We start from the raw sequence: 15,815 nt of genomic DNA, 5'->3' as shown, positions 1-15,815 counted from the left end.
GTAATGTATATGAGGGACGTGCTCCCCAATAATTTCCGAAAGGAACAGTGAATTTTGATGAGCCAACCAAAAAAAAAACCATACCCATCAACGATAACAAAGAAACTTTAAAGTATAAGGACAGAATCCTGAATTAGAGGATCCAGAAGACAGAGTTATACTCTACAAAAACTGCTGGATTGACTTAGAAAATGGCAAAAGACTTTAGGACATTGTCTCTCCAAAACCCAAAAACTGTAGTGACACTTGATCCTCATTCCATCTGGTGGAGTCATTAGGAACAGATAATTCTCTTTATAAAATACTATAAGATTCTCAAGATAAAAGTGGCCACAGCACATTAAAACAAAGTTCTAGACCCATGTCTAGAACCAGTACTATAACTCAATGTTTACAGGTGCCACTTGGTTCATTCCAGTAGATCCACTATTTAAAAAAAAAAAATCACCTGAGATATTCCTTCTTTCCCCTTATCATCCTTCTTCTTTCCTCTACCTCTTTCCACAAATTACTGAGAGTTATTCAGACAAGCAAAACATTTTGGGGGAAGAGATATATAGGCACAGAATTGTAATTATAGGTAAATTAATCCAAGGGATATTTAGAGAATTCAGAAATATAGGTCAAATGCTGTTTTGACTCCAAGGAAATGTCCACCTTTGTTTTCTGTAACGGAATTTTATTTTGAACATCAATTAAAATAAAGAGGGCATTAGCTAAAATGCTTGGGAATCTTTCTGCAATTCACAGTAGTCTTCTTGCCTATCCTACATTAGTTTGAGGAATAGCTGATTTGAAAAAAAAAAAGAGGTGCTAGACTACGGGTGGAAAATGATGCATATACTACTGTGAAGCTTAGCTGATGCTGTTTGCTTATACTGAACTGCTTTTCTTCCACCCTTTTATTCTTTGTTACAAAGCATGGCTTGACATGTAAGGTTAAAGGTAGAGGGAGGATATTCAGAAATGAGAATGACATAAAATTAAGAGACAAATTAAAAACTCAAGAAAATAACTGCAAAAGACCATTTAGCCCAAATAACATTTGCACTTTTCCTTCATACCTGTGCAATCTTAGTTTTCTTTTGCTGGAATTTACAGAGTTGCAGTATCCGGGTTCCTGACTGATCATTAAACTGTTCATGGAATGGATGCAGTAGCTGAACAGTTTCCCCAAAGCTTGGAGAAAAAAAAACACAAGGACATATTTTTGGCATATGATCTAAATAACCAAACCTCAATTTGTCTTTTTTTTTCCCTCCCTAGAGTGAAACAGCATCCTTACCTGTATACAGCAATCTGACCTACTTCCAAAAGGGCCAGAGCATTTCCAATCACTGCCAATGATTCATACGCAAGCTGTAAAAAGGTATAGGAGTTGAAGGAAGAAAACAAGCATGTATTAAATGCTTACTACTATCTCATTTGATCCTCACAATTACCCTAAGAGGGAGATGCTATTAACCCATTTTTACAGTTGAATGAACTGAGGCAAACAGATATTAAGTGACTTGCCCGGTGACACATAGTGCTAGTAAGTGTCTGAGACTGGATTTCAACTCAGGTCTACATTACTCAAGTCTCTGCATTAGCACTTACCTGAGACACCATCTCCAAATAGGTAACCCCAAAAAATGTTAATTTTTTTTTTTTACTACAGAGAAAAATGCTCACTTGTACAGGCAGGCCCTAATCAAAGCCAATTTAACAATCCAGTATGGCTAAAAAAAAAACCAAACCAGAATGCAGAAACATATCTTTGCAGTGTTATGCTGGAACTTCTTAATCAACATTGGTTGAAATTTTAGTGACTCAACTATTTCATCTTGAGATGCTTAAACAATTGAGTTTATTACAAAAGGCCTAAGATGACAAATGTCAATTTTTCCCCAAAAAAAGTACAAGTGTTTCTGTGTGTTTAGTGTTACTTGTGTTTTATAGTACCTAAAATAATTACTACCATGCAAGTGTGATTATTTTTCTGTAGCAATAGAGCTAGAACACTGGTCTCCAGTTTCATTTCTGTTTACTTAAGAGAATTCCACTGAGACACACAGAAGTTTGGGGTGCAGTTGGTAGAGTGACCCCTTAGTAATCTCTGACCAAAAAAAGCGCATTGTGGGAGCATTTAAAACTTTCTGTGCTGTGCGCATGCTTCGAAGATACCTGTTCAGATTCAACTGACTAGATTGGTAATTAATAGCACAATTTAACTTAAAATTTATTGGATAAATTGACAATTGTCAAAATTACTCCAATAATCTCAAAATTGTCTGTGAATAAAAAAATTATCCAAGTAGAACTTACTACTCTAAGTCAGAAGACACTTCAAATTCTGGGTCTCTATTATACTATTGCTCCTTTGATGAAATGACTGTTACTATAAGCAGTTCATATCCACCTCTAAAGACTAAAAAAAGTTTGGTAACTGCATCACCCACGTACTCCTCATCACACAAATTCTTTTACTATCTTTCCTCTTTACCTGTTTGCTGTGGTTGTCTGCCATGCTAGAGGAATCATCAATGGCCAGGCAAATCTGATATTGGCGTTTGCTAGGCTTAGTCCTTCGAAGCCAAATTTTGTCCTTCCGAAACTGACTAGCAATATACGGAATGACCTTCCGCATGTTCAATCGTTTCCCTGTTCGATAGTCTCCTCTGTGAATTTATGGGGAAAATGATACAGATAGATTAGCTTACATTAGTCCATTACTTGACTGGTATATTTAAAAATAACAAAACCACCTTAATGTAAACCCTACAAATCAAACCCACCAGTCCAGACATCTGAAGCAAGCAAATGCATCATCAGATGAGACTGAAGGATTCAGATGATGCTGATCAACAGATAAAAATCTGACTGTTAGGTAAATAAATAAGTTTTTCAAAATAAAATTTTATATAAAATATTAGTTTAAAAAATAAACCATAAGTTGTTTGGTTCAGTTTGATTTCGGAGGATGGGTGAGGAGAACTGAGAAGCACAACCAAAATCAATTAAGAAAAAAACATTCAGAGACCCTTGTTCCTGGATCCAGACCTTCATGACTATGACTTTGGATACATCGAAAAGTAACAACTCTCTTACATGAAAACAAATATGGCAAGTATCAGCTAATGTATTAGAACAGAGGCTAATGGATGAACTTCATGAATATCAAACAAAATTCTTAGCACAAATAACAAGGAATCCCAATGATAAACTTTACTCTGAGTCAAGTGAAAATAAATTCAGAATGCCAGCAATACAATGGTATGTTCTTTCCCCATAACTAGGCTGTACCTGTAAGTATGCATGGGGATAGATTACAACCATTCAATCACCAAGTTTCCTATACACCATAGGTATTCAGCGATCTTCAATCAATTAGCTGAAAAAACCACTTACTTTAGCTTGGCTGCCTGGGTGGGCTCCAGGATAAGTCGAAGTTGCTCACAGAGTTGCTGTGAGAGAGGAGCAGTCAAGACAAGGTACTGCTGCCACATCTCAGCTGCTGCCTTTTCCTGGGACAAAGAACAGAGAAACCCTCATTACCTGAGAGTAAATCGTGAAGGCACTTGGAAAGAAGCTTTGCAAAGAGTGCCCTACACAGCAATCTCTAATTAGTTTTTGCTCTGTGTTACTTAATCACTTTGCCTTGCTCTCCTCATCCCAAATACTCCATTCCATGAAGAATATGTGATGACTCAATTGTGACTGAGGGAAGGAAAACTCCATATGAGGAGGTACCAGATTATTCACACATCTAAATAAAGCAACATCCTCTCTAGATGAAAGGTTCTTTTTAGTAGATGGGTGCTGATAACAGAAGAGCCAAACACTTCATCACGAACATGTCTACAAAACGGAAGATGCCAAGCAAATATGAGGACCTCCAGGAGCTAACCATATAAATTAGTCCTCTGGCCACCCACCCAACAGGCTTCTTCTGCTAAGATAATGGACTGAGTATATCAGCACATGCGTGTGTGTGGTTATAATGAAGAAGACTTAAAAAAGATCCCAAAGTCATTAATAATGACAATCTTCCCCTGATTCATCAAGACTATCCCATGTAGGTGAACTGCTTTTAGCTTCTCCTCCTTCCTCCTCATTAATGCACCACTGCCTTTTGATCACTACACGCTTGATGAGTGTTTCCATCAAAGGTAAGGGCCTGAACAAATCCATTTTTCTATTTCTTAGTTCAGATAAAACGAATAATGGGGAAAGAGGCTGAAACAATTGGATAAAATGAAGCTTTTAAGGTTTCAACTACCTATGCCATCGCTGTTCCCTATTACTAGTTAATAGGAGGTACGAAGTTTTCTAGCTCTTTAAAACAACTGAGCCATGTTGAGGTTTCTTAAAAGAACCCAGGGAATACAGCACAGTGGAAAGATCTTGGATTTAGCCAGAAGAACTGGTTTCTAATCTGGGTTCTGCCAATCTAAACTCTGTGACTTCTGACATATAATGTCTCCTCACTGGGCAGAGAAGACCAGGCTACAGGAAGCCTTCCAGTAAGATGGAAGCTCCTAGCCCTTCCTGGCTGCCTTGTCAGGGGGCATCCCCTCCATACCTCTGGCTGATGAACTGTGTGGATCCCTGGACTTTGCCATCCATCTTGCATTGGAACCCTTTTAGATGTTCTGTCTCCTAATTAAAAGGTGAGCTCCTTCAAAGCATGAACTCCCTTGATTTTTACTTGTGTCCCCAACACTTGGCACAGGGCCTGGCACATGGTAAGAGCCTAACAATATAATATTAATATTATATTATTTTTCATCCTATCACTCATCTGTAAAATGACCTCTAAAAACCCCTCCTAGCTTGAAATCGATGATCCCTTGAAATCTCAGGATTTCTCATGTCAATAACCTGGTGTTTGTCTAAAATCAATCTAATAAGGTTACTCACTTCCTCTGGGTGTCCAGGCTCTTGCTTGTGCCATGCTTCCAGCTGTCTTTCCAGCTCTTCCCTGAGTTTCCCAACATCTTTGACAATGTGCTAAGAAGAGAAAGCCAGAAATTAGTCTAATCAGGAATGGTTGTACTCCATGCTCCTGTCACGGGAGAAACCTCTTCCTCACTCTTTCCCAGAAGAAGCTAAGTCACCCTGCATACCACAGTCTTAATTTAACTTCATAATTAAAAAAAAAAAAACATGGTAAGATTCAGCTAGATGATCTCCAAGGTGCCTTCCAAATCCAAGACCTTAGCATTCTGAGCACTGCCCTCCACCTTACTTTTTTTTTGCTTCATGTCTCAATTTATAGACACAGCCAGAGATTAGCAAGGGCCTATAAACTTATAAGGAAAAAAGAAAAACAAAACCAAAAGAAAAGAAAAACAAAGACCTTTTCTGCAGATAGGCCATAGGTCAAAGATGTCAGCATCCACACCCACCAATCCTAAGTTAATGATTTCTCTCCACCACTGGTTAACTATAGAGTGCTATTAGTAGCTACAAAGGTGATGAGGACAGTAAAATTGTGTCTAAACCTGACTTAGCCACTAACATGGAAAGTAAGGACTGCCTCCCTGTTCTATGAGGAGTAGGAATAAACAATCCTGTTTTGCTACTACCTATCTTTAATACTATTTTTAAAAAAGAATAAAAAGAGGATTATCCCAGAAATATATTCTAGAATCTAAAATACTCTAGAAAATTCTAGAGTGCTGAGCACTCCCCTGTTGCTCATATCCTATAACACCTTAGGGAGGGGCATAGTCCCTGCTATTCTACCACAATTATACTCTGAAACCTGCTCTCTTGATATTTGCCATCCTTTCTCATGGAATTTAATACCTGCTCAGTCTCTCTCTCAACCGCAATCCCTACCCTCACGCTCAGAGAATTCAATATATACATTAATGCCCCTCAATCTGGCCTCCTCATTTTTCTATGCTCTACATCCTGGATCTCACCATTACACAAAATGACGTCCACCATGACCTTAAATTCTTGAAATTACTGTTTTCGCATTGATATTCTTTCTCTTCCCCTCTCACCGCATCTCTTTTTCCCAAAATTTCCCAAATCCATTCTTAATCTTCATTGTAATTACTAGTCCAGTCCCTCCAGTTGTCTCTCTCTTCTCCCATTCCATCACCCTCACCCTGGCTGTTTTTTTTCTTCTTTCCACACGTCCAAACAACTATACATAATATCTTTCCCTTCTCTCCTAACCCCTCATCCTCTCATTTACCTAGGTCAGTTCTGCTCCTCACAATCTTCCCATCCCCTTCTCTACCTTCATATGCTACTCCTTAACTTAAGTCAGAACTTGATCACCTCTGGCCTCCACTCTTCATTTGATGTTCCCAATCACAGCCTCTCCTTTCTTTTTACCTTTTCCACATAGCTTTCAAATTACTATTTGTAAAACAGGAGTCTGACCAAGTTATTTCTCGTCTCAAAAGTCTTAAATGTTTTTCAGCAGACAAGGGCCAAGCCACAAACTCCTCCAGCCTGACATTTACATCAAGCTTTCCACAACGTGCTTCCAATCTACCACTCCAGCCCTACCTCACACTGCTTCTCTTCTTGCACTGGACATTGTAGCCAAACTGGCTACAATGCTATTCCATGGATGCTATTCCATGAACGGTACATTCCACCTTCCACCTCCATGCCTTTGCAAAGGCTATCCCCTCCTCCTGCCTAGAATGCACCCCCTCCTTACCTTGGGCCTCTTAAAATCCCTCAGCTCAGATGCCATCTACCAAGAGAAATCTTTCTGATTTCCACAGTGGTCAGTGCTCTCTTCCTCCCTAAATTAGTTTTAATCTACTTGTCTTTGCGTATATCATATCTTCCCAGTAGATGATAAGCTCCTTGACGACAATGTCCTGGAGAACATTTTTTTCCTTGTGTTCCCAGTGTCTTACACATAGTAGGCACTTCATGTTCACTGGATTGAATTTGAAAATCATTTTACTTTTTCAATTTTTTTTAAATTTATTTAATATATTAAGTTTTCAGCATTGATTTTCACAAGAGTTTGAATTACCAATTTTCTCCCCATTTCTACCCTCCCACCCACTCCAAGATGGCATATATTCTGGTTGCCCCATTCCCCAGTCAGCCCTCCCTTCTGTCACCCCACTCCCCTCCCATCCCCTTTTCCTTTACTTTCTTGTAGGGCAAGATAACTGAAAATCATTTTAAATAGCATTTTGGCAACTTCTGAAATCAGGAATTTATCAAAGAAATTTGATACCTGGAAAGTCAAGTCTGTGAGGTACTGAGGTGCTGTGTGGATGGTTGACTCTCTGCTTCTCTCTTTCTTTTCATTTTCCATCTTGGTAGGAGATTTGTCTGGTCTCAGATCTTGGTCGTCTTCTGACTTGATTGGCTGGGTCTCCATGTCAGTGTCATCATCACCTATTGTTACAGGAAAATATACTATTTAAATCCTATGCTACCATCTAAACTTGGTTTATTCCTTTGGCACAGTGGTTATTCCATCTTTTCTGAATATGTCATTTACTGACTCCCATCTTCCAGCACTCCTGCATTACAAGGCCTTACCTCCTATTTTTATAAAGGAGTCTGAGGCCAACTGGTATAATCTTATTCAAATTTCCCCACCTTCGCCTCCACATAATACTGTCCCTACATTTCTTCTACTCTTAAAGGAAAAAGGGCTTTCCCCTTGTCTTTATGGCTAATACTTTCTTAGGTATCCTAAATTGCAACACTTCCCTTCTGTCTAAGATGTTGCTCCCACTACTGACTTGAGTACTTAGTGATGAAAGACTCTGCCTAATAGAGGAGCAAGAGGTCAGAGCTAAGTCTTCCCCTGCTGGGCTGACTGCAGGCTGGCCCTGCATTCTGCATACAACTGGCTCTTTAGTGAGGAGGCACTTAGTTATCAACTTGCTTCAGCTTCCATGTGGAAGGATATTATTTTAGATCAAGTGAATCAGTATGTCTTCCTTAAGCTACATAAACTTCATGACTCTGGCAGGAGCCCATGGATAAACATGTCCAAGGCTTTCTAATCAGGAACCTTAGCTTTTAACTCTGCTTCAGGAAGTTTTCCCCTTAAAAATTAGAAGTCAATTTTTCATTACACTCAAAGATGGCTTTTTTCCTTCCCTCAAATCAGGAAAAAACCTAACACTATACAGAACCAAAACCCAGAACAGCAATACACTGAAGAATTACAGACTACCCAGGCTTGTGATCACTGGGACACAAGTGCAAACTAGTTATGGGGAAAGTCATGAGATACAGAGCAGAGTACATTTTAGAAGGGGCAGAAGAAGAGGTAGGCTTACCTTGGGTTGCTAAGGCACCAGATTTGACTTCATCTGGCTTCAACTCCTGTGTATCTACTGTTTTGAGATCCTCTTGTTGTTCATTTATTTCCATAGCAGCATCTTCTGAGTTCTCTTCCTGCTCACTGCTGGGGGGATGAGCAGACTGTTGCTGCTCCTGGCTGGCCACATCTAGAGTCAAAGCATAAAAATCCATCTAGATTACTAAGGGAAAGTAAGGACATACTACAATATACTTGTTTAATTTCTAATTTCCAAGATTCATTAGTGCTACTGTGTGAGCTATGCAAATTAGCTGCCTCAAGAGTCCCCTGTGTTGCAAAGAAATAACAACTACCACTCACTATTTTTCAGAGATGTGCAAATAAGTGAAATAATAAATCAGCACTACGGAAATAGATGCACTAAATAAATATGACGGAATCCATAATATTTACTAATCAGTCCATAGGAGAAGTAGTGTGATTCAGCATCAAGAACACTGGATCTGGAATCTTAATACCTGAAGTTTGAATCTGGACTCCTGGATACTGACTAGCTGTTGGACCTTGGTCAAGTTACTTAACTGCTCTGAGCCTCAGCTCCCTCATCTGTAAGAGGGGAATAATACTTTATCTGCTTATCTTAATAAGGTTATTGTGAGGAAAATGTCGTTGGCCTTAAAGTGCTATAAAAACATAAGCTGTAAACCTTATCCCATGTACATAGATGGCTACAGAAAGAGGTCAGGGAGTGACCTCTAGGAGGAGGGACTCCACGTTTGAATCCTGATGCTAGACTTAATTCATTACTCCATTCTGCCTCTCCTTTTCAATGAATGAGGGAAAACATCTATTTCAAGTTCACACTCTTGATACTGCAGGCTGTTATCAGTCAGTGATCCTTAAATGGGCTATAGGTAACAAACTACCTGGGAACACAGTGGGGCTGTTTTCAAATGACAAAAGCACATTAGGTATAGAAATCTTCAGCCTTTATTGCAATACACACTTCGCATTAGAATTTCTTCTAAGAGCACTTCTGCAGACTTTTTTATTCATAAATAATTTTCCCCCTTAACTCTAAATTTAAAATTAAGGTAGGTTAACAAGGAAACTGCAAAGACTCAGCTCATAAAGAGACATACAGCATCAACTCAGGCAATGACTGTTCTGTGGTATCCAGCGATACTTTACCATAGGTCTGTGCATCATAGGATTCGCTGCCCTGCTTAACATGTTCAAATGCATCAGCTTCTTCGACATTTGCCTGGGGCTGAGCTGTTTCTTGCTCTGCTGAGCTGGTGGATTCCACAGTTCTTAGCCGCTTATGCACAGGCTCACTGTGGTCTCCCATGGAGCGCTCGTTGTCAGCCTGGCCAGGCTTTCTTTTAAAACTCTGTGGATAAATGGTCAAAGGATATGAACAGGCAATTTTCCAATAAAGAAATCAAAAGAATTTATAGTGATATGAAAAAATTCTCTAAATCATTAATGATTAGAGAAGTGCAAATTAAAACAACCTTGAGATATCATTTTATACCTACCAGATTGGCTAAAATGATAGAAAAGGGAAAGCAACAAATATGGGAGAAATATGGAAAAACTGAAATAGTAATTCACCGTTGGTGGAATTGTGAACCATTTCACAATTGTGAATGTGATCACAGATGTGATCCAACCATTTCAGAGAGCAATCTGGAATTATGCTCAAAGAATTATTAAACTACCTATATGTTCTAAAATGTTTAGGAGTGCCTTTGTGGTAGCAAAGAACTGGAAATGCAGGGATGCCCATCAATTGGGGTATGGCTAAACAAGTTGTGGTAAATGACTGTGATGAATACTACTGTGCTATAAGGAATGAGGAGCTCAATGATTTTAGAAAAACATGGAAAGACTTGCATGAAATAACAAAGAACAAAAAGAAGAGAACCAAGAGAACACGGTATACAGTAACAGCAATACTGTTTTAAGAATGACTTTAAGTGCATAAGTTATTTTGTCTGCAACCCAAATTAACTATAAAGGACATATGAAGAAAGACTATCTGCATCCAGAGAAAGAACAGATAAATAGAAGTATATGTAGGATAATTTTACATATATATCTATATTTATATTTAATGGTAGCCATCCCTAGAGCAGGAGAGAGAGAGGGGTGGAATGGGGAAAAATTGGGGGAAAAAGAAATTTACATAATTTTGTTGTATATTTGAAAGGTTATTGTGCATAGAAGATTTGTAGTTTCATATGCACTTATCCTTTTTATTATACTACGTTATGAAAATGTTTGTTTTATTCCATAAATAAAAAATAAAACAGAAATCTGGGGGAAAAAAAACTGGATGTATTAAAACACGGGTGACTGGTTTTGCTAAGCACCTTGGGAACAAGATTTGTTCTTCTAATTATCCACCAGCCAGATGGAACAATTTTAGGGACTGTCTCAAGCCAACATTCATTCATTCAATAAGATGCCTACACAATATACAGGTCTGGGGATTGACTCTACACTTCTTATTAGAGGATAAGTCTAGCTGAGTTCAGAAACGCCCAATACCAAGCTAGCCATCAGGTGACTAATTTTTATGGCCACAGCTACTATCAGAGATCATCTATGAAATTATCAATAGGCTGTGATTTGTGTCAGTGAAAAGAGTACTTATGCCAAAAAATTCAGAGGTTGATAAAATTCAGCACTATGGCCAAAGTATACAGCATTGTAATACATACTTGTGGGTAAGAAGCAAAGATAATGAGGAATGGTTCCTGCCTGAACTAAGATGCTCCAAGAGAAGAAGTTGCAGCAAGGTGGCCCCACCAGGGAAAGCAGTTTCAACTTTTTCCAATATGATACTTATGGGAGGCAGGGTCAGGAAAAGAGACAAGCAGGTATTGGTGGTTTTGTTTGTAAATTCTCTCTTTCTAGAGCCTACACACTAGTTGAGAAGAAAAAAAAGAAAAAGACCTGTGTGTTTTTCTTGCTCTGTTTCTGAGAAGCCAACCGGGACATCAGCTTGGACTCATGGCCTTCTGCTTGCCTTGCATCTGCAGTACCACTTCCATGTTCCTGAAAATACAAAGTTAAAGAGGACTAAACAAGAAGAACTCATCAACAATTTGTTCTAGTAGATAACAACCAATTTAACATTCGTTGACTTTACATACTCCCTATACAGGTCAATATACAGAACATTCCCCTCATGATTAGGATATAAAAATAAAAGTTAAAAGTGTAGGGGCAGCTAGGTGGTGCAGTGAGTAGAACACCAGCCCTGGAGTCAGGAGGACCTAAGCCCAAATCTGGCCTCAGACACTTGACCCATTTACTAGCTGTGTGACCTTGGGCAAGTCCACTTAACCCCAATCACCCTGTCTTCCCCACTGCCCCCCTCAAAAACAAATAAATAGAAATTAAAGGAAAAAAAAGTTAAAAGTGTAAACTTGCTGGCCAGCCAAAACAAGATACCCCTGCTACAAATATATCACTGTAGAAAAGTCAATTTTAATGTCTCTCCTAGGAAATTATTTAAAAAATAACTAAGCTGTTTCTTCAAAACCATCATACCAATATAACCTCTGCAGGGCAAATACATATGAAGCATAATCAAAGATGAACTATGGAGTATCCAAAGAAGAAAAAAAAATCATACATCCCAATCATTAACAAGACTTAAGTGGGGGGGGGGGGGGGGGGCTGGGGGTTGGGTGTGGAGGGTGCAGCATGAAATGGAAGGGAGTTAACCACTAAAAAAGAGTAGGCTGAAACTCCAAATCACCTCTTTAGCTTGGTCCTTCTCAGACGCAGCTCCGGCTAGCTCAAGAGCAATCTCACTCTGTAGGTTCTCCTCTCCCGTCTGCCCACAGGATTCGTGTTCCTTCCTCTCCATGGCTTCAAGCACCTCCTCATCCCCTTCTGGAATTTCCTTTTCCTCCTCTTTCTGAGATCAAAGTGAATATAGTAATTAGCACTGTGAGAAAAGGCAATATAAGGGAAACCACAAACAGTATGAAGTTGACAGCACCAGGCCTAAGCCAATTGAAAGTCACTTCAGAGATCAGGATAATTTAGTCTAACCCCATCATTTTACATGGTAGAAAAATGTTATTTGTCATCCTACCCCATTATTTTAGAGATGAAGAACCCAAAACCTAAAGAGGTGAAGTGATTTGCTCAACTTCACACTGAACAGGCTCAGGATTTGAACCCAGATCCTTTGACCCTACATTCAGCTCTCTTTGTACTGCTCCATGCTGTCTGATGAGCAGAAGCTAAACTATTGAATATATCACAAGTGTGTGTTAGGGAGGTTGTTTTTCTAACCCTGCCACCCAATAGATATTCCTACAAAAAAGGAGATAATTCTTGCCCTCTCTATTTCTGAGGAAAAACAATCTGCTGTCACCCCGCCCCACCTGAGGCTGGAGGCCTTCTTGAGTGGGGACTCCGCTCTCCTCACTGGCCTCTTTGTTCTCATCCTCCTGGTGCTGCTGCTCTTCCTCAGCTGCATTCTCCTCAGAGTTTTCAACATGATCTTTCTCTTGGTCATCAGTTTCTGCCTCTGCCTCTTTTTCCTCCTCCATCTTGTTATCTTCAGATGCTCCTTCTTCAGGCATACTCTGATCCTGAACTTCCTCGCTTTGGTCAGGAATGGCATCGAGATCTTTTTCCTCAGCTCCACGACCAGATTCTTCTGGGTCCACAGGCTTCTCATCAATTTCAAGAGGATTCTCTTCTGGAGAAAGAAGAGTGACAAAGTAAAGGGAAGGGTGACTTTCAGAAACCCACAGAAATCACAATGAAAAGCACGTTCTGCAACACAGAAGAAATGGAACTAGCTTAGATGTCTTCAGTATCAACCTTGAGAATACAAGAACTAGAAGTTCTTCATCTGATGTAGAACTTATAGCATGAATTCAAGTAGAATCTACCCCTATTTATTTCAAATGTTTTGTGACAAGCCTTCATTTAGTTTTTGTTACAGCACCTCCAACAGAACGCTGCTTTCTCATTCACTGGGCAAACACATCTGGAAAGAGTTAAGTGTCAGTGTAAACTACTCTGTACCTAAAGGAAATCACTACAGTTTATGTGATACTTTTCTATTCAGAAATTTGGAATTTTCCATGTCAAATAGTCTTACTCAACTTCATACTGCCTTGTAGATAAGTAGGGTCATGGCTTTTTCACATGTACTACTGAAAGAGATACAGAACACAGAGGTAAGCAAATGATTTGTGGTAAGGCAAAAAAAGCATAGGAACGTGGAAGACCTGGGCTCACATCTCTATGCTTTATGCACCTGAACTTTGTATTTAGGATTTTTTTTTTCATTTTTAAAATGAGGAGATGATCTGTAAAGTCCCTTCCCAAAATCATAGTCTATAATTATTGGTCTACATATAATTATGTATCTATGCATAAATGGATGCTCCTAGGCTTTATCAGTGTATGTTGAATATACAGAGAGAGTAAGCATTCATTCTACACTATGATATGTATTGTGGATCCATGTGCATGAACATAAACTGAGAAAGAAAAATAAGGGGAGGTAGAAAAAGAACACAAGAGTATGTTACAAGAAGAAATAAGAAAAAGATATAAGGTGACTAGGAAGAACATCAATACAAGAACATGAGATAATAATAAGATTAAAGAGATACCAACCAGTTAATGAGCTTTACTTATCTATAGACTATCCTATATTCTTTCTCTCTACCTTATGGACTACTTTTATGTAGGACTAAAGGGCTGTGACCCTAAGTGGGGAAAAAACAACAATGAGCAAACACAGGCAATTAGTTCAAATGGATCTCATCACATGATTTCTGGCCTGACCTCTACTCCACTTTCTATCTTTTTTGGAGTTTTCTCTTTTTCGATTTACAGGGTTTTTTTGAGAAAGCAAAATATATTCCTCAACCATTTTTAACATGCTTTAACTGCTGAAGCAGTTTCTTCTCCTGGTACTACCTCCTTCTTCAGCTTTATCCTCCTCATCACTCTTTTCTCCACCATCAAGGTTCAGGTCATCAGGAAGGTCCAGAGGCTCTGGTTCAGGTTGCTTCTCTTGGTTACCATGATATGGATCCACTTCACTTTCATCATATTCCCTCTAGTAGACAGAGGAGAACAGAACAAAGAGAGCAATGGAGTAAGATATATCTTTACACATCTTACTATATTAGAATGTAAGCTCCTAGAGAAAGGGGGCCTGTTTCCCTTGTGTTGCCATGCACTTAGTAGAGTACCTGGGACATATCGGGCATGTAATAAATGTTAACTGAACTTAACAGGATCTTTAAAGCAAGGGTTTTCACACAAAATGCATCCATGGAGCTCAGATGTTCCCTTAGAAGAGTCTGCTGTATGATGTCCCTCAGTATCAATCAGTCTATTCAATTCACCATTGGCAAGCAAATATTTTAACACTCATGCCATCATTTCAAAACTCTTTCTGTGTAGGTTCTTCAGTGACCAAACACAGAGGAAAAAGTTTAGTTTTTAACACCGGAGCATTAATATGGCTTCAAGCCTCATGGATAGTCTCTTTGCAGGTAGTTAAATATACTATTAAGTACCCATTTTGTACATTCTTTTACATGTTAACTGGAATGATAGTAAACGGATGGAAAGGGGCACAAGCGAATGAGGAGGGGATCTTTCATCGATTAATGGTAGGATTATACATTAGTTATCTATCTAATGTCTTTTTCTAAGATTCATGCTAACACTGGCCAACAAATACAAAAAATTACCAGTGAAACCTACATTCTTAAAAAGAACCTAAGAGCCAGGAGGCACAGATTTGCCCAAAATCAAACAGAAAGAGATGGGAGACACATCTTAGCCTCGTCCAGCACCAGTTCCATTCCATATTACTCAACAAGGAGTAAATCAAAAATCTAGGGTCAGGAAGTTTTCATCAGGTTGTCTATATCTGCAATTAATCACCACTAGATCTAGGATTGTGAAGTTCTTATTACCTCATCTATTTGTTCGTGAATTTTCTCTTTGCCTTGTCCATCATCATCTGCCTCTCCCTCTTCCTCCTGTTTGTTTGGCTGCTTTTGATCTTTTTTCTGATTACCCGCATCCACGTTGTCATCCTTTGCAACAAGTTCAGAGTCCTCCTTAACAGAAAGAAAAAGAAGTGGGGAAAGTGTGTAATGTGAGTGGGTATAGACACAAAACCTTCACACCCAATTCCAGAAATTGCTTATACAACAACTTAGTTCTTAGACTTTGCAATTTTCTCTTAATCTTACAATATAGAAATGTATAGCCCACAAGGAACCGTGAATGCCTGGAAGAACAACATTCAAGGTAGATCCAAATGTAAGTACCGGGAGGTATTTGTATAAACAATATGCAAAGTGCCATGCTCAGGAAATAAATTTAAACCATCACCCTATATCACTGCAAGGATCAAATGGCTCTAAGATCTTCCCAGCTCCATCACTGTTTACATCTGGAATAACCAAAACAATTGGAGGAACCATTTTTGCCAAAAGAAGCCTTTTATTCTCCCTTTCTCCAAATCTTAATTCACAATCCACAGCTT

General features: G+C 39.0%; 1 protein-coding gene across 1 annotated transcript in view; it reads right to left on the bottom strand.

Annotated features, from left to right (window-relative positions):
• MDN1 (midasin AAA ATPase 1) overlaps nucleotides 1-15,815 on the bottom strand; it is a 190,499-nt gene that overhangs the window by 5,959 nt on the left and 168,725 nt on the right. The window contains exons 87-99 of the mRNA XM_036767059.1: nucleotides 15,238-15,384; nucleotides 14,225-14,366; nucleotides 12,667-12,986; nucleotides 12,030-12,191; nucleotides 11,219-11,320; nucleotides 9,446-9,647; nucleotides 8,271-8,441; nucleotides 7,208-7,371; nucleotides 4,903-4,992; nucleotides 3,391-3,506; nucleotides 2,486-2,660; nucleotides 1,286-1,359; nucleotides 1,065-1,179 (exon numbers count right to left, since the gene is read on the bottom strand). Coding sequence (XP_036622954.1) covers nucleotides 1,065-1,179; nucleotides 1,286-1,359; nucleotides 2,486-2,660; nucleotides 3,391-3,506; nucleotides 4,903-4,992; nucleotides 7,208-7,371; nucleotides 8,271-8,441; nucleotides 9,446-9,647; nucleotides 11,219-11,320; nucleotides 12,030-12,191; nucleotides 12,667-12,986; nucleotides 14,225-14,366; nucleotides 15,238-15,384 — 1,980 coding nt within the window. The remainder of the gene's footprint in view (nucleotides 1-1,064; nucleotides 1,180-1,285; nucleotides 1,360-2,485; nucleotides 2,661-3,390; nucleotides 3,507-4,902; nucleotides 4,993-7,207; nucleotides 7,372-8,270; nucleotides 8,442-9,445; nucleotides 9,648-11,218; nucleotides 11,321-12,029; nucleotides 12,192-12,666; nucleotides 12,987-14,224; nucleotides 14,367-15,237; nucleotides 15,385-15,815) is intronic.

Source organism: Trichosurus vulpecula, chromosome 7 (assembly GCF_011100635.1).
Source record: "Trichosurus vulpecula isolate mTriVul1 chromosome 7, mTriVul1.pri, whole genome shotgun sequence".
In the NCBI taxonomy this organism is placed as follows: Eukaryota; Metazoa; Chordata; class Mammalia; order Diprotodontia; family Phalangeridae; genus Trichosurus; species Trichosurus vulpecula.
Note: the sequence above shows the minus strand (reverse complement) of the source record. Positions and strands in the feature narration are given on the sequence as shown.